Source organism: Canis lupus, chromosome 11, assembly GCF_048164855.1.
Source record: "Canis lupus baileyi chromosome 11, mCanLup2.hap1, whole genome shotgun sequence".
Taxonomy (NCBI): Eukaryota; Metazoa; Chordata; class Mammalia; order Carnivora; family Canidae; genus Canis; species Canis lupus.
Genome location: NC_132848.1, coordinates 37,073,003 through 37,095,360, shown reverse-complemented (window position 1 = coordinate 37,095,360; position 22,358 = coordinate 37,073,003). Strand labels below are relative to the sequence as shown.

Genomic DNA, 22,358 nt, shown 5'->3' with positions numbered 1-22,358 from the left:
TGAGGCAAAAGCCAAAACTTGTGTCTGAAGTCTGAGGAATCATGTTATTCTTTGCCTTTTCTTCCTCGGGGAAGAGAGGGAGGTGGGTGTCTGGAGAAGAGGTAGAGGGTAGCAGAGAGCCACAGGTAGGCCAGCCCTGGTCCCGCCCGTCGCATACACAGCCTGGCTGCCAGAGGCGTGGGAGGGTGCAGGCTTTGCAGTGCTGGTCGCTCTCACAGACCCCATCCACACAGTGGCCATCTGTCCTCCAGGGGGGGCTGCAGGCAGCCATATACAGTTTCAGGGCTGGGAGGAGGGTGGGAGGCATACTGTCTTTTCTTTCCTCCTTTGTACCCTAAAAGCCAGTTTCTGAAGTCCAGAGACAGCAGTGAGAACTAGCCCAGCCCTCCCTTACCTGCAGCTGTTGCAGAGCACTTAGCTTGCCTGGCTGGCCCTGCTTCCTTCCTGCTGGCCTGCCAGGTTGGCCCCAGGAGCCACCTTGCTCTCTGCCCCCTGCCCTCACAGCCCGGAGCAAGCCAGGACTGTGAGCTCCCCAGAGTGGGGGCCTGGCTCGTCTCTGCCTGCGCATCGTCCCCCAGCCTCCGGGGCACCAACCCCAGCTGCTGCAAGCTGTGACTTCCCAGTCCTCCTCTGATGGGCCAGCGCCCCAGGCCCTGTCAGCAGGTGGCTGAAGAATGAAGATTTGCTGGCACTTTGACCTTGACTCTCAGACAGCAGCAGGCAAACATTCGTCCATATAACTGGTAGAAAATCTACTTCCTGGACCCATCAGAGATTCATCAGTAGGTCCAGGATAGAGCCAGAAACCTGACCCACGGGTCCTGCAGTCTATGGCCGAACTTTTAAGAAATGCTGACGTGTTTTATAATGTCCTGGTTTCTTCCAAACCAGAACATACAGGTCAGAGGCCCCGTGCAGAGAGCCCCTTGACAGTCCTCAGGACAGAGCTGCTGGGACACCCAATGGTCTCCTTCAGGGGCCCTCGTGTGGTTGTGCTGATGGGGGCACAGGCAACAGCTGGCAGCCCAGGGAACATCTTCCCTCCTCCCCTGCCAGGAGACAGCAGCAGACAGTGTGTGCTGGGGGTGCCCCTCTGAGGCCCAGCAGCACCCCCACCAACACACGGCTCCTCCCCTACTCATGGGGGACCCTGAAGGCCATGGGTCACCCAGCTCCTGGCCATTCGTCTGGCCGGTGTTCCCTCCTGTGGCCAGAGGCCAACAGCAGGAGGTGAGGTATACACCCTGGGCAGGGAGGCTGTGCGCCAGGTGGTTTGCGTGGCCACAGTCCAGCTACTCACCCTGCCCAGCCTCCACAGCAGCAGCAGAAGCTGCCCTCGGCCAGCGGCTGCCTCACCCCTCCCGCCAGGCTCCCAGGCTGCTCCTGCCCTGCGCTGACCACGATACCCGCTGGCCCCTGGGCCCTCTCCAGGCCCCCCCCAGGTCCCCTCGGGCACACAGTCACTGCACTCCTATGTACTGGGCTGGTTGTAGGCCGGGGGCACAACCAGAGTGTGGGGTGATAGGTGCTGCTGACCCCAGCTCGCCTGCCCCTGCCAGTGCAGGAGACCTACCGTGGGCACCGCATGGGTCCCGGCCGGCCCGTGGACCGGTGAGCCCCAGAGAGACGGCGAGGATGCAGCCACGTGTCCTGCCCTCCCCCAGTGTCTGCCCCGGGACTACAGTGGCTGTCCTCTGCCCCACCCAGGGGAGACTGTGGTCTGAGACGGGCGAGAGGGAGGGAAGCGTCCCAGCCACAGGAGTGGGCTCTGGGAGGACACCAGGGGAAATTCTTTTAAATTTTAATAAAAAATGAAAAAGTCGTAAAAAAAAATTTTTTAAGTAGAAATTTTTAAAAGCGGAGGAAGTAGCCCCAAATTATAACAATTTACAACAGGCAGGGAAAAGGAAGGGAAGAACAGAGAGAGAGACCCTGAGAGCAGGCCTTGGGGTCAGGCTCACCCCGTATGGTGTCTGTCTCCCCCAGGTACCGCGTGGTGGTCTCCTACCCTCCCCAGAGTGAGGCGGAGATTGAGCTGAAGGAAGGTGACATCGTCTTTGTGCACAAGAAGCGAGAGGACGGCTGGTACAAGGGAACCCTGCAGAGGAACGGCCGCACCGGACTCTTCCCAGGCAGCTTTGTGGAGAGCTTCTGAGGACCGGCCCCACACCCTGCTCCTGGGCACCGAGGCTCCCCGGGGTCCCCAGGGGGTGAAGAGAGGAGGTCCAGGCCGCCGAGGGTCCTGGGTCCCTCTCACGGCTCCCGGCAGGCCACCCCGGACGAGGACGGGAGCTGAGGGACGCAGGGTCGCGCCTCCACCCGCAGCCCCCAACCGAGAGCGCGCCCCGGGGTGCATCTCCGACAAAAACGCTTCCCTCTGCGTAAACTGTAAGGAAATGTCATTGAAAAGAGAAGCTGCTGATGCGGGTTGATTTGCTCCGCGCCGGACTGCTCAGCGGCGGCGGGCTTGCTGGCTGCCCACCGAGCCTGGAGTCTGCCGAGGGGCGGCGGCCCAGGGCCCAGGGCCCAGGGCGTCAGCGTGATGCCTCGATGGGCTGCCCAGGGCTTCCTGTGGGGGATCCAGATTGCTCCATCACCTCTCTATATACCTCAGTCACCTGCCAGCCGGCCGCACAGCAAGGGTGTTCCCGGCCCGGGCCTTCGCCAGGTCCGTGGGGTCCCCGGGCCAGCCCAGCGCACAGCTCCCATCGCAGGCGCCAGATCGCACTTGGCTTTGTTTCCTGCCCATGTTATAAGCCACACATTTCTTTTGCCGCCACTGTCCCTTTGCATTGCTTCTTTCTTACAACATCTTTTTAAGGTAAAGCTGTTAGACTTTCTATATTTCTAATAGGTCATACATTGCCTATTTTTCATACATCTGGTGCTGCCTTTTTGTAAAACCAGTAATGACTTGGTTGAGCTTGAAAGAAAAAATATCTAAGTTGATATCAAGTGGGCAGAATTTTTATACGTAGCATGTGAATTTTGGAAAACTCTGAAAAGCCCACGTACTCAACATCAGTGTTGGCTACTGCTCCGTGGAGAAGAGGGAACCACTTAAATAGTGGTTGGAGGGAGTTTGGTAAAAACCAATTTCTTTAAACCCTTACCAAAGCTCCGTGCTATGTCTAGACAGTGGTAATTATTTTTCAAGAACTGGAACCATTTCAAGGAAGGGTCACTATAATTGCTTTTGTGTGGCAGTAAAAAGAACATGAAGGTCAACCCCAGCCTAGGAAGGCAGAATTTTCCTTTTATTGCTTTAGAGAAAATGAATACAATTAGCATAATCAAAATATGACTTCTTGGTACTGAAATGTGCAGTTTTTAACCAGAGTTCAGATTTACCACCTTGTGATGGTTTTGTCTTTTTTTTTTTTTTTTTTAAATAAATGCTTCCCTATCAGGCAGTACAGATGTTGGTGTAGAGACTGGAAGTACAATGAGGAGAACAAGGGATTTGAGGCATTGCTGCAGACCCAGAATCCAAGGGAGCTGGGAGGAGAAAAAGGAGGAAGGGGCATCTTTAATCCTGGCACCCTGTCCCGGGCGGGGTCCGTCAGAGCCTCCTCCTGAGCCCGGCAGCCCAGACCTCCCAGACACAGACTGGAGAAGGCAGTCTCATTCTCAAGAGAGTCAGACCTTAAGAATACATTCCTATCAGCTCAAAGTCACAATTCATAAGCCCCCTCTTTTTATTTTTACAAAACTACTCAAGTTTAAATTAGGCTGACTAAATTAGCCTTTGGTAATGTAAGATTGCCTGGTTTTCAAAGATGCAACAAAATCCAGAAACACATTCCCTCGCCTGATGTGATGCCTTTGAAATACCAAATGTTTATTTTCAGAGTTCCTATTTGGGGATGTTACTTGGCTATTTGTTACTGCCAGGTGGCTACCATGCTGGTGATATCACACCTAGACAAAGGTTCCTCTCCCTTCTCCAGATGAGCATAGATTTAATAAGAGTTGAGAAATTTGTTCTGAATCAAAGAAAGACAAAATCCGGCTTAAACCTGGGGAGCCCCATACATGAGTTAATGACAACCAGAAGGTAACCATTTGCCATCAGTGCCAAATTAGTTGCCTGTAATGCACAAAAATCATGTGCATGTTTAAAATCATGCCATCACCAAAAATGTGCGTGGATTAACATGCTGAGACACATGTTCCCCAGTGAGACCAAAACTAACTCAAATCTCCAGATAATAAGGAAAGCCTTTTTTTAAAAAATGAAGACAGTTACCAAGCAACAAATAGACTAACTTGGATCTTCTTTCCTCTCCGAGCCACTGCCTACATGATGCTCGTGGTAGGTAGGAATCGCTGAACAGCCTAGTGACTGTGGGTGAGGCAGCAGCCCAGCAGGGCCCAGCACCCCCTCACAGCAGAGAGTTGGGGCCAGCATCCCGTGCCTTTGAAAGGTGTCAACTGGCTCCTTTTGCAGCAGAGCTGGGGCAGGCATTGGTATGACCTTGGGGAGGAAGCAATGCCATAGGCCAGCCATCACCAGGACATCCTTTCAGGTGGGACTCACAGAGAGCAGGGAAGTGCACGATCAGCACCCATGCTCTGGGCTGTTTTCAAACACATTCAATCAAATCCCATCAGCCTTCATGACCATTTAGCCCACAGAGAGGAGCAGGAACAGAATTACCACCTTGTGATGATTTTGTCTTTTTTTTTTTTTTTAAATAAATGTTTCCCTATCAGGCAGTACAGATGTTGGTGTAGAGATTGGAAGTACAATGAGGAGAATAAGGGATTTGAGGCACTGCTGCAGACACAGAATCCAAGGGAGCCAGGAGGAGAAAAAGGAGGAAGGGGCACCTTTGATCCCGGCACCCTGCCCTGGGAACCACCATCTGGCCCTACAGAACAAACTCATTTTGGCTACTAAGATGAAACCAACACCTTGTCTGAACCCTCACACTCTACCCTGACCCAGCAATTTACACATCTTGGTTATTAGTGGCATTTGGCAGCCAAAGTGACTTGCTTTGAGGAATGCATAGAGTCCATAGCCACCACTGAGGTCCGCAGGCACTGAAGTGACAGGGACATCTGGTCCAACCTAAGGGCCTCAGAAGTGGAGTGGGGAGACAGTGGGCAGCCAGTTCCCTGGCAGCCTCAATGTGTGAATGCCAGGCTCTGGTACCCCAAACAAGTTCAGCTGCCTGGCTGGGAAGTTCTTTGTACTTTGCACAGTTCACAAACACACACACACACACACACACACCGATGTTTTTGTTATACACAAATGTCAGCGTGTGATTTTGAAAGAATTGACAGTGATGACAAACTATGATGCCTGTGTTTCTGAGTCTTTAAATAAAAATGAACATGGAGAGGTCTTGTGTCTGGATGATTCAAGCAGTGAGGTTGGGGCAGAGGCTGAGAGGGGCCCGAGCAGAAAGGCCTAAATGGGTAAGAGTGTGACAAGGCAGGTGCCTTACTGTGTCCCTGCTGGCCAGCACGTTGGCTCACACACCCACCATTGCAGAATGCTTCCATGTGGGAAGCACAGGGTGTTGGGCCATTAGGGAGACCAGGAATGTCAAGACAGCCATGTCCAACATATGCCAGAGAGGCACTATCCGGGCACTAAGTATTGAGCCAGCCACCCACTGGTGGGTGTGCAGGACCTCCAGTGGCTCATTTGCCTGAAAGGTGGAGTGACTTTTTGCAAATAACTCACCTTCCTTTCTCGTGGGAAAATGTTTTGTGTCAGTATTCAAGTCCATAAATTCCAGAAGTGCCTGGAATTGACCTCCCAGACCAGCATACTCAGAGCCCTGCCCTGGTCTTTCTGGCCCTCAGAGCACCTGGACTGTGGGGAGCTGTTCCCTGAAGCACAAGGAGGAGAGTACCTGGAATCCACTAACAAGAGGGACTTCAGGAGGCCACCAACCTCTAGGAAAGTAGGCCTGTCCCAGATCAACCTGATACACCAATGCCTGGCAGAGGGCTGCCCTACCAGCCTGAAACATGTCCGGGTGCTTCCTGAAATAGGCTTTCACTGTCCTCGTAGCCAAGACACATACCACATATTCATTGACTATCACATATATCCTCGAGCTGGAAGAGAGCTTAGCAAGGAGCCATTTTACTCTTCTACAAAAATTAAATGAATGTGTATAAGCACAGGTTATGAGTGGGGAGTCTGGTGAGGGCCCAGCACTATACTAAGAAAGTATACTACTTGCTCACATAACCCTCCCACCCTCAGTGAAACTCTGATCCTCATTCGCTAGATGAGCAATCAAGGTTAGAAGAGGTGAAATGAATGCCTCAGGTCCAATAGCTCACAGAATGCTATGACCTAGACTCAAGACTACTCCAGAAGCAGGACCCCAAACCCTCTACAGGAATAGAATGTTGAGAGTGAGCACATGAGAAGAGCAGACAGAGGACATGCAGGCAGTGCCCTTCACAACATATCAGGCAAGGGTACCTGGCAGGACAATGCGCAAGTCTGTGGGGCAGAGGTACCCTGACTATAGAGGTTGCTATGGCAACCTCACAGGACCTGGTGCCATTTTAACATTGAAATCACATAACTTCTGTCTGTGAATCCATGCCCGCTAAGCAAAGAGGACTTCTTTCCCTTTACTGATTTAACACCCACAGGGAGAACAGCTTTCTAATCAAGGAAGTTCCACCACTCAGCCTCCACGGTGGACATTTGTCACCATCTACCAGTAAGCTGAACCCCCAGCAGAGGCCTCAGTCCTGTGGATTTTATGAGCAGGAGGCACACTTCTGCCTCTAACTTACAAGATGGCATGTCTGCCCTAGAGACCATTGGGTCTTCTTTCCCAGGAGATAAGCTCCATAGGCCATTTAAATTTCTTCATGAAGAGCCATACTGGGTGCTGCCAGGCAAGCTACAGGGTGTAAGAGCAGCCAGCCCTCAGTAGAGCTGCTAGGATAACACACAACTGGCTGTTAACAAGATGGGCGAATCTGGGAGAGATTCACGGAGTTGTGTGACAATTATGGGCGGGGGAGCCAAGCCCCTTAGATACCTCCCTGTGAATCTCTCCCTAAACTGTGCTTTTTAGAGGGTGGGGGAGGCCAGGGCCTGGGGCTTTTCCAAAGGGAGGGACTGATATTCTATCCAAAATCTTTCACTTATATTTTATTTACATAAATTATTTCACTTCATCGTTATAGCATCTCCTTGAATGTGGTCCTTATTCTCATTTTATAGGTGAAGAAATCAAGATGCTAGGAAATTATATTAGCTCTGAGTTAAATAAGTGGCAGAGCCAGGACTTTCAACATCCAATATCTTGACCTTTACTGAATGCAGCAGAAACCCTAAAATGATGGTTGAGCAGCCAACACTCTGTTATCAGCTGGAACCACCTTTTGAGATGGGCACCGCTATCATATTATTTATAGATGGAGAATCAGAGGCAACACAAGGCCTGATGCCCTGTGTAAGACCTCACATTAGTGCATGGGGGAGCTGTGGTTGACGGGGCTTGAATACTAAGAAGAGTCTGTGCTTGGTCCTATAGGTGGGGGAGCTATTGATGGTTATTAGCAACCTGCTCTGAGCTATGCCTAAGGGAACACACCTTAGGCTCATACTAGAGGGAAGGAAAGACTAGAGCATCTCTAGGTCCCTTCCAACATTGAGATAAATGTTTCTCCTCTCAGACCTGACATGTGGAGGCAGGACACAGCATCCCCCCATAAAGCCTGTGCTGCTCAGAGAAAATGCTGAGGCCCGAATCCCTCCCTCCCCAAGCCAGCTCCCACCCTGGCTTGGCCTCATGGGACCCACTCGCCGTCTTTATGGATCCTATAAGGATCCTTATTGGTTTGAATATGTTGAGGTTCTTATCTCATTTTCAATTGATATTACCCTTCCAAATGGCTCTCTTAATCTCTCAAAGGAAGCCGCGTTTGGTTGCCCACAAGGGAGTGCATCTTGGGCTTGTGAGCTGGAAGTGTCCTGATTTAGGTCCAACTGTTGTCACCCCAATATCCAAGGCTGGCCCTAATATGCTGCAGTCTGTTCCTCTGTTCTGTTTTCCAGAACAAGAATTGGACAACTTTTCATTTGTCCACGTTGATAGGTAGCTGTGCCGGCCATTGGCTCCTCTCAGAACTAGTTCTGTGCTCTGACAGGCAAGATCAACTGACATGCTAAGGATTAAATCCCTGACACCCAAAAATATAGACAGACTGTCATTAGTCATAATTTGAAAATGTCAGAAAACCAAATGGAATAAATGAAAGGGGAAATTCTTGAGTCGAGTAACTGAAAAGCCAAGGGTAGCCATCTGGGATACATGAAAATGAGGGGGGTGGTTCTGATTGTTACAGTGACTATGAAAACTTCCTTCATTTTGCTAGTGGGAACTGGGGATGGTGAACATCTTGTGATGTGTAGAATGTCCCGCCCAAAATACCAATTGTGTATCCACTAAGAAGCTAGCTTAGGTATATTTTACTTCAGGCACTGCTGGATCCACATACTCACAGGCTGTTCTTGGGTATCTCTTGTCTTTGCTGCCCTCCATGTTGGCTCCTTTCTCTCACACATCCCCAGCAGGTTTGGGATGACCAACCTTCTCTTTCTCAGTGGTCCCAGACAAAATTTTGGGGTTGAAGCCACTGTTTCAGTCTGGACCCATGCTTACCTCCCTGACTCAGCCATTGTGGACAGAGGGTGGGAATTTGCTAACTTATGGTACCTGAGATAAAGGCTGTCCCTGAGCTATCATCTAGCTGAACCACATGGATTGAAGATGGAGGCCAGAGAACATCCCTATAGTGCTGATGGCAAAACTGAAGGAAAATGTGACTTACCAGCTAAAACCAGCAGATGCCCACTCCACAGAGCTATACCTACCCCAGCAAGCTGCCCCTAGAAACATCCTAGCAAAGTCTGATCAAGTAAAGTGAACCATCAGAGATACTGCACTGTATTTCTGAAGGTGAGATATAAACACCAAATCTCAAAAAGGTTCCATAGGAAATATCGACAGACTTGAACATAAATATGGAGTAAGATTCTCAGTTTGGAGGAAATCACATTCTTCGGTGTCCCAAAAAATAGAACCAGATGAAAGCCACGAGGCAGAAAGGAAGTGCATGGAGGAAGTCTACCCATCCATGCACCTTTGGAGGCTCCAGCTTTCATCCGTCCATTCAGTGGGACACACAAGGCAAGGGAGCACTCAGATGCCAGGCTGCCCCTACAGACACGGTGAGGAAGGATGGAGCTACAGTCTGGAGAGGAAGGCCGGTGTTGAATGAGTAACTAGAAACGTGAAAAGCCCTGTGCCTGAGGAAAACAGCAGTGGTTGCACACGGCAGAGGGATCCAGCCCACTCAAGGATGAGATTCGAGCTGCTTCTTGCCTAGAGATTCTTAGCAAGAATTAGCAGTACCAATATAGCAAGGAAGAAGCCCTCTCCTGCCCAGAAAGGGGGTAAGCACATTCCTGCCAGGAGAAATCTGAGGATGTGGCCCATTTTATCATGGTCATTTCAGGCCACTTGCTCTGCATCTGCGCACGGGCTCTCCATCCTTCCAGGGCACCAGCATCACTGAGAATGTAGGCAAGACAATCCAGCTCAAGACGCTGAGCACCCCTGGAGCTTCTGCCCGGCGGGGCTCTGGTAGGTAAAGCAGAAAGCAACTGTGTTTGGTGCTATGGAAACAGAGGTGGACAAATCCACGATGCCTGTGTTAGTTTGCTAGGGCTGCCGTGACAGAGCTCCACAGAGTGGGTGGCAAAACAACAGACATTTGTTTCCTCACTGTTCTGGATGCTGGAAGTCTGAGGTATCAGCAACGTGGTTTCTCCCAAGGCCTCTCTCCCTGGCTTGTGAATGGCCACCTTCACCCTGTGCCTGCACGTGGCCCTCCTCTGTGTATGTCTGTGTCCAAATTTCTCTTCTCATAAGGACACAGTCATACTGGAATAGCCCAGCCTGGTAACTTCCTTCTAACTTAATTACCTCTTTAAGGACCTGTCTCCAAGCATAGTCACATATGAATTTGAGGGGACAGAACTTAGCCCATAACAGTGCCGATCTCAGGAGACCATGTTGTAATGAAGAGGTCAAAGGCTAAATAATTAGACAATAGCTACTCAGCAAATAATTATTATGCACAAAGTACAGAGGGATCACAAGGAGAATGTCACCTAGTTGCAGGGGGAGCAGCATGGCAGGTGGTTCTTAGAGAGAGGGAAGGCTGCTCTGGTGGATGACCTGAATATGCAAGTACCCAGAGGAGCAGAAGAGTGCTAGACTAAGCTGGGGGTAAGGGGAGAAGAGAGAGGGTGAGGCAAGGGAGGGGCGAGCTGGAGGAAGGGGGGCAGAAGGGGGAACTGAGATGTCAGGGGACTGGCCAGTGGGAGTGAGCCTTCTAGGCCAGAGGCAAGGGTGACCTTTGAAGAGTTGTAGGGAGTGTGGCACAATCATAGCTGTGCTTTAAACTCCCTCTCTGGGCAAGAGAGAGAGCAGATCATACAAATGTAGAGAAGCCAATAAAGAAGCTACTGAAAAGTTCCAGGAAAGATATGGTGTTGCCCTTGGCTTCGAGGACATGGAGAGAAATGAGCACGCTGCCTCTTGATTAAGCCAAGCCATGGTGAAGGCCCAGGAGGAGGCTGTCGTCATGTCTCAGACGAAGATCTCTTATTTGCACTTGTTTCTTTATAAGACTGTAAAGAAAACAGAGGAGGTAGCGTGGCTTGGGGAAGGGAGGATGCCCGGCCCCTCCCACCACGGGCTCACATGTTAAGTCTGGGTTCTCCTAGAAATGAAGCCAGCAGGGTATATACAGACATATAAAGGGAGGTTCATTACAGGAATGGGCTCACACGATGACGGAGGCTGAGGAGTCCCACGATTGGCTGTCGGCAAGCTGGCGAAGCAGGAAAGCCTGTCTGGGGCATAATTCAATCTGAGTCCAAAGGCCTGGGAACTGGGAGCTCCAACGTCTGAGAGCAAGAGAGGAACGTCCAGCTCAAGAAGAAATTCACCTTTCCTTTGCCTTTTTGTTCTATTCAATGACAACAGATTGGATGACACCCACCCATGCTGGGGAGGGTAGATATTTTTTACTCATCTACTGATTGAAATGCTAATCTCTTCCAGAAACACCCTCACAGACCCACTCAGAAATATTATTTTATCAGCTCTTTGGGCATCCCTTCACCCAGTGAGGTGACGCATGAAATGAACCATCTGGGGGATCGTAGCCCATCAGGATCCCCTGCTTAGCAGGCCCCAGGGGACCATTGGGTTGGGGTTGCCGGAAGACCCTCTTCACATGAAGGAGGTGGATGCGTTTACTGAAATGAGAGCCAGACTCCATCCCTCTGCTTCTCACCTGCCCTTCAGGTGGGTGATGCTCCGGCTCAGAGGCCAGTGGTGATGTGAGGCTTCATTTCCATTCCTGGCAGGATACAGGCTCCGACTGCCCAAGGCCCCTTCTGAGCAAAAGGCTACTAGAGCCTGCGCGGTGGAGGCGTTGCTGTGTGCCGTCTGCCACCCTCACACCCTGACCCCAGTCGCCTGATAGGAGCTTCCAGCAACAGCAGCAGGGGCCAGAGTCCTGCCCACAGGTGGGCCAAGCAGGGGCTCTGAGCTGATCCAACTACCCAAACAAGAAGTTTCCCTCCGGAGAACTGAATGCGAGACAGAAGGACATAGTGATCGCCGGGGAAGCCGACGAGAGCTAAGGTAGAGGATGGTTCGGGGCGGGGTGTGGACACAGGTCCTGGAATTGTGCTGCCTCCCTGACCCTGCTGACAGAGTTCCCTCTGCTGGCACACACATGGTGCTTCATGCACGTTTTCTCATTTTTGTCCTCACATCAGCTTTATGAGACAGAAACTGTTACCATGACCATTTCACAGATGGGAAAATTGAGGCAGAGAGCTACTATACAGCTGTGTTGAGGCTAAAGCAAAGTGGTGCCACTGGGATTCAAATCCAGACAATCCAGCTCCAAAGACCACGTTCCAGACCCCAGGCAGGCCTGGCTGAGCGGCAGGTGACAACACCCTCACCTGACCTCCTGCATACTGTCACAACACACAGCTTACCTGGGAGGCTCTCCCATGTGTCTCTGCTCTCAGGCTGGAGGATGGTGTCCCCAACAGCCACAGTGGGTACTTGGCTGTGCCTCTGTGGCCTCTGATGACTGGGCCCCAGAGGCCCAGGGTGCCAGGTGCCCCCACTTAGGAGGCAACTAGCTCTTTGAGGCAAAAATGAAAATTCCTCTCCACTGCAGTGTGCCTCTGCTCTGGCCCACAGGCTGGTGCCTGGTGGCCTGGGAGTGCTGTCCTCACAACAAGGTTAAGAGGGACCGTGCCACATGCCTTGAGTAGCTCCAGCCAGCTGCCACTCTGCTGCTGCTCAAGTCTGAGACAAGGCACCGGCGTCCTGGGGAGGGCCCTGGGGGAGGGGAGAGGGGCAGGTGGGGCCCTGAGGGAGGGCAGAGGGGGAGATGGGGCCCTGGGGGTGGGCAGAGGGACAGGATGGATCCTAGGGGCAGGCAGAGGGGCAGGATGGGCCCTGGGGGCAGGCAGAGGGAGAGATGGGGCCCTGGCGGAGGGCAGAAGGGGAAGCAAGGATACCTGGGTGAGGGGCCAGGGGCCAGTGTCCCATGTGCCCCCACAGGCCAGAGCTCCTGTTGGTTCCATTCTGTTTTGTGGAATTGCCCAAACATCCTAATTGATACTGTCTGTATTCGGATGCCTGCTTCCTTTCCCTCAGATGAGGACCAGAGAGTCACACCCGCGAGAAGAATGCCCTGCTCATAGCATTGCCACCTGCGGTCAGGCTGGCACGAGGCGCAGACGCTCATCCCATCACCACCTTGGAGACCAGACAGGGCGGACCACAGGCCAGCAGCTGTCTGTCAAGGCGGGGCCTCCCCTCTTCTCCGTCAAAGGAGAACTCATGCCGGCTCCTTCTCCATACCACCCCATCAGATGTCCCGGGGAGGACTGGGATCCAGCTGCCCGCCCCAGGACTCTTCAGAGTTCACAGCCCTCTGAGACATGAGCCCACAGAGATATGGGCTGTCCATCTTACATCTGAGGTCACTCTAAGTGTCTAGAAAGCAGGAGCACACCCCAGTCAGCCAGCCCAGCTGAGGGGTGACGTGGAATACAGGAGCAGAGGCTGGACCCTCGTCTCCCTAGGTCCTGGCTTTCCACCCAGCGGTCTTGGGACCACCAGGGCCCCAGAACCCTAGGTCGGAGGCTCCCCGAGGTGCCTGGGCCCTGGTTCCCCGGGGAAGGCCTCGCTGAGGGCATAGGGCAGTCTGGGTCCTCAGTGCAAAAGGCAGAGGAGGAGGGGACCTATTCCAGGCTGCACAGCCTCAGCGTGAGGCCCATTCACGGACCAGTGCCCATGGCCACTATGGCCTGACTGCTGCCAAGCCCTGCAGATGGAGAGGAAGGCTGCAGAGGATGTGGTCCTGCCTATGCCCCACTGCCTCCGGGCATGTGAGAGCCCATGCCCACCCTGGCCCCTGGGAAGCCCCCACTCGTGTGATAATAAAGTGGGGTGACATGAGTCTCAGCATACAAACCATTCTAGGTGCAGTTGCCCTGCCTTCTTTAGCCTGCTCTGCCTCGCTTGGCTCTGCGAGGTGCCTCCCCCTTGCTCCAGAAACTCTCTCTCCCTTTGGCTCTGGCCATGACTCTGCTGAGGTCCTGTGGCTCCTTCCCCCATTGTGTTCCTGATGGCTCTGCACACTCTTGCTGTCTAAGGGCCTCCTGACACTATAGGGCTCACCCTTGTGCCTCAGCCTCCCCCTGTCCTGAGCCTCACTGCTGGATCTGACTGCTGGCTGGACACATCCATGCACCATGTCGCAGGCACCCTGCACATCCCAAGGTGACCTGGCAGGGTCTAGGCACCATCCAGGGGCTGCCCTCCACACGCTCTCCCTCGTCTTCCTAAAGTCCTGCCACTGAAGTGGCACCTTCTAACCCACAGCCCCCACTCCATCCATCTGCCCCCACCCTGGGGTGCCCAGGTGTGACCCCACCAGGTGGAGGCAGCACAGTGCCCCTACTCAGATGTGTGCCCCCTCACCTGGTCACTGAGGATTTGTCACGTGGGCCCTGAGCAGCCGCTTTCCTGGTCTGTTGCAATCCCCCTCACTGGTCTCATCCTCTGCGGTGTGTCTCTTTATCTCCATGCTGAGTGTTTTTTGAGAATCCTTGACTACAGAGACTGTGTTGAGGTGAGGCGGGAGCAGGTGTGCTGCGCCACTCGTGTGTGCAGAGGCCAATTGAGAGAAGGTGAGGAGCCAGCCCTGTAAGAATTGGTGTGTGAGCTGGGCATCGTGGATCCTTCAAGCACTCGGTCTCTGACCTCCTCGGGTGTGCGTCTCTCTGAGGACCTCTGCCTGCTGATCCCCTGAAATCCACCCTTCTCTCACCCGAACTGACAATACCCCTGACTCACCCCTGCCTCTTTTCCTGGCTACCCACTTCCTGAAAGCTGAATAGCCCTCTGGGTCCCACGTTGCATCCCCTAGGCCCACCACTTACTGCAGCCATTGCCATGGCAACTAGCTTTTGTGGGTGTCACCTGGCCATGCTTCCCCTTGGCTGCACCTTCATGTCCAGAAGCTTTTCTGTCACCCCAGTGAAAGAGCCTACAGGGCACTGAATGTACAGAAAGCTGAGGGTGGAAGGGGATGCTTGGACAGATGCCCTGTGGAACCTCCCTTTCCTAGGGGACAGTTCTAAGACACCCCTTCTTCCTTGGTTGGCTGTCCAGGTCTTCCACTCCTGTTCCCCAAAGTAACTGCCCAAAAGAAAGTACCTGGCACCATGGCCCATCTTGGACAAAGCCTGCCCTCCATCCGCCCAGACAGCCCTGCCTCCTGTCCTGTGTCGCATGAAGATTAAGAGGAAGTGGACCACGTGGGAGGAGAAGAGGCAAGGCAACCATGGAGGCCATAGTCTGTGTCCCTGCTCAAGGCCACCCAGAGGTGCAGAGGACTTGGCTAGAGGTGCGGGGAAGGGACCGCCGCTAGCAGACCAAGCCCTCACTCCCAGCCTGTCCTGTGCTCACTCCCTCACCGCCCTGGGGGGCAGCAGGAAGGAGGCCTGCAGCCCATCGAGGCTGGCCATCCCATCCCCATGGGGTCTGTGGCCCCTGTCAGACTTCTCAGCTCCACCTGGAGCGGGAACAAGGGAAGCGCCTTTAAGAGGTCACATCCCCACGTCCCTCAGGAAGGCAGCAAGCCCAGTTTCTGTCTCCTCCATCAAATGCTCTCCGGGCTCAGAGATTTGTTTGAAACTTCAACTGTGCACCAAGCTCCCTGGGCCAGATCCCGAGCTGACGTAACTCCCCGGGAATTCCCATGTGTTGGGCAGGCTGCCTCTAGAATCTCATTGTGATTCTTGACTTGGTTCCAGATGCAGAGCCTCAGTGCAGCGCTGAGCAGGTAAATGTGGAGCATCTACCATAGACTCAGAGGCCATGAGAACACAGACTAGGGCTACTAGGAAGAGTAGCTCCCATATCAGCTACCCGCAGCCGCTCATCCACCTCTGCCAACCCTGGTTCCAATGAGTCAAGACTTGCAAACAGCTCTGACTTAGAAGCAGGTCAACCCCGGGGAACTAATGATCATGTTCGGGGTGTTTGGTGGCATCTGGGGAGCAACCTGTGCCCGGGCCGGCCAGGCGGTTGGAGGGAAGGTGCAGGTCCTGGGGGCCGTCCTTCAGGGCACACCATTCTCCACTGGGTACAATTCCTTCAACCCATAGGCCTTGGGTGTGGAGTGTTCTTCTCTTCCAGGCCCAGAATCTGAGCTCCCAGCCTGAGTGGGCAAATGTCAGTAACCCACAGTGGGTCACAGCTGCACTGGCGTCTCCTTCTCCACATTTTCCACTTCCTGTCACCGTAAGACTGACTGGCATGTGGAAGCCCCTCACAGTTTTATTGACTGTGTGAAGTCACCGTGGGGGCCCGGGGCCCGTGGGAGGAGGCGCCAACTCCCACCCAAACCGTGCACAGCCTGAGCTGGGCTGCTCACAGACACGCTGCTGTGCCTCCTGTGCTGGCCTCCTCCTCTGTAGTCCATGACATGCCCCCGCCCTTCCCCTCTGGTCCCCACACCCTCCCTCTCACATACAGCTTCTCCCGGAAACTCCAGGGTACCAACCCAACCACTACCGGGTATTCCCCACTCCTCATGAACTACCTGCTGGTAGAACATGAGTCCAGGGATGACATGCATCCTGCAAATCACCCATGGCCTCCAAGACCAAATGCCTCTGCTCCTGGGCCAGGATCTGTGCTCAGCCTTAATGTCAGGCTCAGCGTGGTGGCCTGAAGCAGGAGATGTTCTCTAAGCTCAAGAAGCAGCTTTAATGGAAACCTGGCAGCACCCAGCAGCCAGTGACTGCGAGCTTGGCATGACGTGTGACTCCACACTACACCTCGGACAATCCAAATGTAGCTTAAAGAAGGTTTGGAGGCAGTGGCTGAGCAAAGGGAGCTGATGCAGTGGGCAGGCATGGGGGCAAAGCTGGTGCCGTCTCCCTGGGCATGGAGTGGGAGCTCACCACCTGCACTGTGTGAGCTGCCATCACCCCAGCACCAGGCACAAGTGAGATGGCCACTCCCCAGATGCAGGACCAACCAGCAGCATGGCACACCCTGATCTCATGCCCACTTCCCCACTGTGGGACTCAGGAAGGCTGAAGTCCACCGAGGGGCTCACTTGTCCCATCGGCCAGATTCCCGGTACCCCAACATGGCCATTGGCGTCAGAGATGTTCATACTCAAGGCAAGGTGTGCTTTGGCCTAATCACCTGTTTTCATACTCAGCACCCTCAGCACCAAGGTGTCTAGTTGAATAGAATGGTTCTGATTTAGGACCTTTCCTGGGGCCGTGAGATGTGGGGTCCCGCCCCTCCCCCTGCAGAGGAAGGCCAGTCTGAGATTGCAGACTCTGAGTCTCAGACCCTGGAGCCCCTAAGGCCCCCGGCCTGCTGAGCCCACTTGCAAAGCCTCCCAGCACCCCCATGCACATGGGCTGTCAGCCTGCATGGTCTGGCCTTACTTCAGGACTCATTTCACGGGTTTCCTGGATTAGAGAGAGTCAAGTTCAAGTGCCAAGTCCCTACTGACAATGTGATGTCAGGTCAGGGATCTTGCATTTAGAAAATGTGGATATGACAGACCTACTCTCAGGTTGAAGAAGGAAGTGGCACAATCTTTGTAAAGCATCTCCCACGGGAGAGGCCTCCTGGGCCCTTCGGGTTCTCTCCAGCACAGGGACCATGGGACCCCCAGCCGGGACTGAACAGAAATTCAGTCCTGGAACAGAACCTGGTCAGATACAGATGATTAGGCTGACAGGCTATGGCTGCGTGTGTGCCAAGAGCCTGGCCCATCCTCAGGAGAGAAGATGCCTAGGGTCTGCACCTGGGTTTGGTGGCCTGCAGGCTCACAGCTCCTGCCTGGTGCCCTGGGGCCTGCCCTGAGGCAGCTCAGGCACGAGGCTTTCAGTACTCACCACACTAAGGCAGCAGACAGGAGGCAAAGCTGTCCTGGGGGTGAAAATCGTGGCTGGCCCCTATAGGAGCCCCCAAACCTCGAAACGGGGCCAGGACTATGAGATGCAGCTAACTGCAGTGCAGAGATGGCTCTCAGCTTGCCAAGTAATTAATGCACATTTCCTTGTCTCTTGCCTTCAGATGAAGACCTCCTTAACAACGGCTGCATTTTCCAAAATAGACAATCCAATAATTTTCCCATAATAACTTCTTTCAGCGCAAAAACTACGTCACCTCATGGTCAAGATGGATCCCGGTCACTGTGGGTAGATGGACAGCATTCCTCACCCAGTGGCTGGCCTCAACTTAATGAGTCTCGGCCTGGTCCCTGACATTCATGATTCAGGGGACAGTGGCAGCAGGCACCGCTGAGCTGACCTCCCCAGCAAAAGCCTTCCAAGAAGATCAGCCCCATCCCTGACCCCCCAGACCCAGAGCCGGCCAGAACCACTGTGCTCTGCTTGGGAAGGGTAACCCTTGTGTGCAAAGAGTTGTGGCCTTTGCCACCCCCTCCCTCTGGAAGCTGGTGCCTCCTGCAGCCCTTCTAACCCATGCCCCCTTTTGTCTCTGTGCCCGCCACCCTCTTCAGCAGGGTAACACTCAGTGCCTGGAATGTAGTTCATGCTCAACCAAAGCTTGAAGGGGTTACTGATCATTAGTGGGCTGATCTGAGGGCTCACAGGAACCTCCACTGGAAGGTTTCTCCTCACAGCTTCAGCATACCTTGGCAAGGAAGGCCAGACAAGTCAATGGGAACCGGAAGCAGAAAACCTGCAGGTTTGGCATGCACAGTGGGCAGGTCCTGGCTGTTTGCTTTGCTGAAGTCCATTAGTGGATTGGAGGAGGCTGACTTTGTCAGGTGTATGGCTGTCCTCCCTCCTGAGCGCCCCCTGTGGACTGTAAGGGAGCTGCCCTTGGGTCCTGGCACCTCTCTGCTCACTCATTCTGCACCTTGGCCATGTGCTGGAATCACATGGAAGCTTCCCAAGGTCCCATCACTGGGTCACTGTCTGAGCTCCTGAAACTAAGGGTCTGGGGGTTGAAGGGTCTCAGATGACCTAATGTGCAATTCAGGTTGACACCCTCTGCATGTATGCAGCAGCCCCAAGGACACACTCACAAACATGGGCTTGGTTGCTCCACACAAATTGTGCCATGCCTGGGGTGAACTCACGTGTGGGGCTCAGATTTTTTCAGGGTGGTAGTGTGGTTGTACCTGCACAGTCCGCAAATGCTGGCCGAGCATATGTATGTCCCCTAAGGGAAAGCGAGGGCGACTGGATCAAAGGGCGTGGCACTGAGTCTTGTGCTATGACTTCAGAGGCAAATGCTGTTAAAAATGGAGCCAGTCTGAGGTGCAAGGTCCTCCTGCCAAGTGGGCTGCTCTACTGAATTGCAAATTCACCACGCCTGCTCTGTACCTGTCTTCTTAACCCAACGCTTTGTTTCTCTCATTGGTCTCATTAGAGTCCTTAAACGAAATCCCTAAGAAATAACTTGAAGGATAGAAAAATAAATATGGGCAATCACATATGGGCAATTGTATTACTTTTCTAGTTTTGCTCTATCTGGCAGAGATCTGTTTCTAACCCTTATGCAAGAGCTGTTTACATGCAAGTCTGTTCCTCCTATTAATCAGTATGCCCCTAGAGGGAGGGGACCATTAGCTCCCCTCCCCTTGTTAGCATTACACATGATCTTAGCTGGCAGTGACTGTGCTCCAAGCATTTTATCAATGATCTCACTTAATTTTATTAGCTCCCTGCACACAAGCACTCCCATGCTGTTTTACTGATGGGAAAGTGGAGGCGCAGGGGGGCCAGGTAGCTTCTCAGAGGCCCCACAACCACCATTCAGCTGAGCTGGGAGTCAGACCCTCCTTGCAGCCTCCAGAACCCGTGCCTTCAGAGCCACAAACACGGGATGCACCTGTAGTTTGTATACTCTGAGGGGAGGCATCGCTGTGATTTCTGATGGGCATTCTCATGATCAAAATTAGTAAGTGAATTGTATGTCAAGCAAATACACTAAATCAAAATCCCCCATAAGCTTTGCTGAGATTTAAAAAAAATGCATTCTCACAGAGAGTGTTCTGTGCTCCAATGCATGTACATTACTGCACAATCCACCCAAACCTTTATTTGATCATTGACACATATGTGATTCCTACTGTTAAAAGAACAGTCCTGGCACAAGAAACTGCCCAGGTCAGGAGATGCTTCCCTGAGCTCCTCCACAGCTCAGCACCAGTTGAGGAGATCACACTGGTCTCCAGGGTCGCTTCTGACCCGAAAATGCTACATTTGCACCTCCTTTTTTAAAAAGAGCAGATATGCCTCTACCCTCCAGCTGTCCAAGATGCCAAGAGGAAAGAAGGCTAAGGTGAAGGTAGCCCCAGCCTCTGCTGTGAAGGAGAAGCAGGGGGCCAAGAAGGTCGTCAGTACCCTGTTTGAGAAAAGGCCCAAGAATTTTGTCATTGGACAGGGCATCCAGCCCCAAAAGGACCTCACCTCCTTTGTCAAGTGGCCCTGCTACCCCTGGCTGCAGTGGCAAAGGGTTATTCTCTATGAGCATTTAAAAGCGCCTCTCAAGATTAACCAGCTCACCCAGGCCTCGGACCACCAAACAGCTACCCAGCTGCTTCAGCTGGCCTGTGTAGAGACCAGAGACAAAGCAAGAGAAGAAGCCGAGATAGTTGACCCAGGCTGAAAAGGCAGCTGCCGGCAAAGGGGATGTCTCCACTCAGAGGCCACCTGTCCTTCGAGCAGGGGTTAATGTTATCCACTTTGGTGGAAAACAAGAAGGCTTGGCTGGTAGTGATTGCACAGGATGTGGATCCTATTGAGCTGGTTGTCCTCCTGCCTGCCTGTGTCACACGATGGGGGTTCCCTACCGCACTATCAAGGGGAGGGCCGGGTGGGGGCATCTGGTCCACATGAAGACCTGCACCCTGTTGCTTGCACACAGGTTAACTTGGAAGACAAGGGGCTCTGGCTAAGCTGGTGAAAGCTGTCAGGACCAATTAGAAGGACAGATGTGATGAGATCTGCCACCACTGGGGAGGCAGTGCCCTGGGTCCAAAGTTGGTGGCTCCCATTGCCAAGTTGGGACAGGCACAGGCTAAAGAAATGGCCACCAGACTGGGCTAAGTGGACACTGTTGAATTTTCTGTAAATAACTAATAAAAAAGTTCTTTCAGCCAGTGCAAGAAAATAGAAAAAAAGGACAGACATGTATTAAAAATGTAATAATCAGGGACACCTGGATGGCTCAGTGGTTGGGCTTAAGTTGTGATCCTGGGGTCCTGGGATCGAGTCCCACATCGGGCTCCCTGCATGGAGCCTGCTTCTCCCTCTGCCTGTGTCTCTGCCCCTCTCTCTGTGTCTCTCATGAATAAATAAATAAAATCTTTTTAAAAATGTAATAATCACATACGCACCGGATGCCACCCAGCTAGTTATCACTTCATCAACAGATGTCCCAGAACTCTGATATGTAGAAAGCAACTGGGGGTTCCGCACATTTTTGTCAAGGGTACGAGGCTGTTGCTCTCTTAATGCTGTTGTCTGCTCAGTAGCCCAGGCCAGGGCACTAGTTGTGCAACACTTTATATCCTAGTGGATGGTCAGGGTCTGAAGATGGGAGGAGGGCTGGATGTGCCTCCAAGCTCGGCGAGCCCAGGTGTGGGAAATGTGGATGCTGGGAGCCCCCAGGGCAGCCTCTGGCCTCTGGCCTCCATCTTGAGGCCCCTTCCAGGAACCAGGTTCCTCGGGCCCGAAGGGAAAAGGGAAGAAGTAGTCTAACATATGAGCCGAATCCCTCCCGCTGCCTGAGTCTTTGTAGTATGGCCATACACTCGGGTGGAGATCTGGGAGATCTGGATTCCAGGACCCTGCTCTCAGGGAGAGCACTGTGTTGCGTTCTCTGTGGTAGGCTACCTGGAGCGGGGTCCCTGAGACACAGGGTGCCCTCTCACATCAGCTGGCCACTCTCCTCTGCGGAGTTGAGGGAAAGCTAGCAATAGCTGGGGACACAGGCGACTTGTGGCCCGGGACGGAGAGGAGAGCAGGAGGGGCAGTTGACCCTCACACACTGCTTGCCTCTCACAGAAGAGCTTCTAGTAAGTGCACACCATGTCTGTCTTCTTGCCCAAGACAGTCAAGCTCTGTACACGTACCCATTACAATATGAAGTAGACATGAGTGAGCTGAGGAGCATCTTCTGCCTTCCGACTTCTCAGAGAGGATGACCTCTTTCTAAATGAGAGGGAGAAGCACATAGGGAAGTGTGTCAGCGGGGATGCCCTCCTGCAGCTGTGGGCGTGTGTGAACCCGCCGCCAGTGGGCTCTGTGGCCTAGAGGGGCCGCTGCTCCAGCCCTGCTCATGTATCAGCCTCCTGGGTCAGTGGCCCTGACTTGGAACATTTGCGGGACCCGGCTGCTGCTGTCGAGGCCATTGCAGAGGCGGGAGGTGGAGGACTCCTCCAGCTACTGTGGCAGGTGCCTCCTCTGTCGCTCATTCCAGGAAGAGAGAAGTGTCAGGGCACTGGAATCCTATCCCCTATGGTCTCACAGAGGTGAGGGAAGACCCCTCTGAGCTGTCTACCTGTGGGTTCTTGCCCAGTTCTTCTGTCACCAGCAGGATCTGTCCTGGGTGAGCTGCACGGGGAGGCGGGCCCCTGGACCCATACACCAGCTGTGTGCCCACATGGCTGGAGTCACTGGCACAGCTACAACAGGACGCCTGGACGGAGGGAGGTGAGGATCATATGGTGTGGTG

General features: G+C 53.3%; 1 protein-coding gene and 1 pseudogene across 1 annotated transcript in view; both read left to right on the top strand.

Moving 5' to 3' along the window:
- SH3RF3 (SH3 domain containing ring finger 3) overlaps positions 1-5,356 on the top strand; it is a 353,925-nt gene extending 348,569 nt beyond the window's left edge. Inside the window, exon 11 of the mRNA XM_072842672.1 lies at positions 1,987-5,356. Within this exon, the coding sequence (XP_072698773.1) occupies positions 1,987-2,155 (169 nt within the window). The 3' untranslated portion in view covers positions 2,156-5,356. The remainder of the gene's footprint in view (positions 1-1,986) is intronic.
- A 12,242-nt stretch (positions 5,357-17,598) lies between these two features.
- On the top strand, positions 17,599-20,952 carry LOC140642251 (large ribosomal subunit protein eL8 pseudogene; annotated as a pseudogene).
- Positions 20,953-22,358: the final 1,406 nt, after the last annotated feature.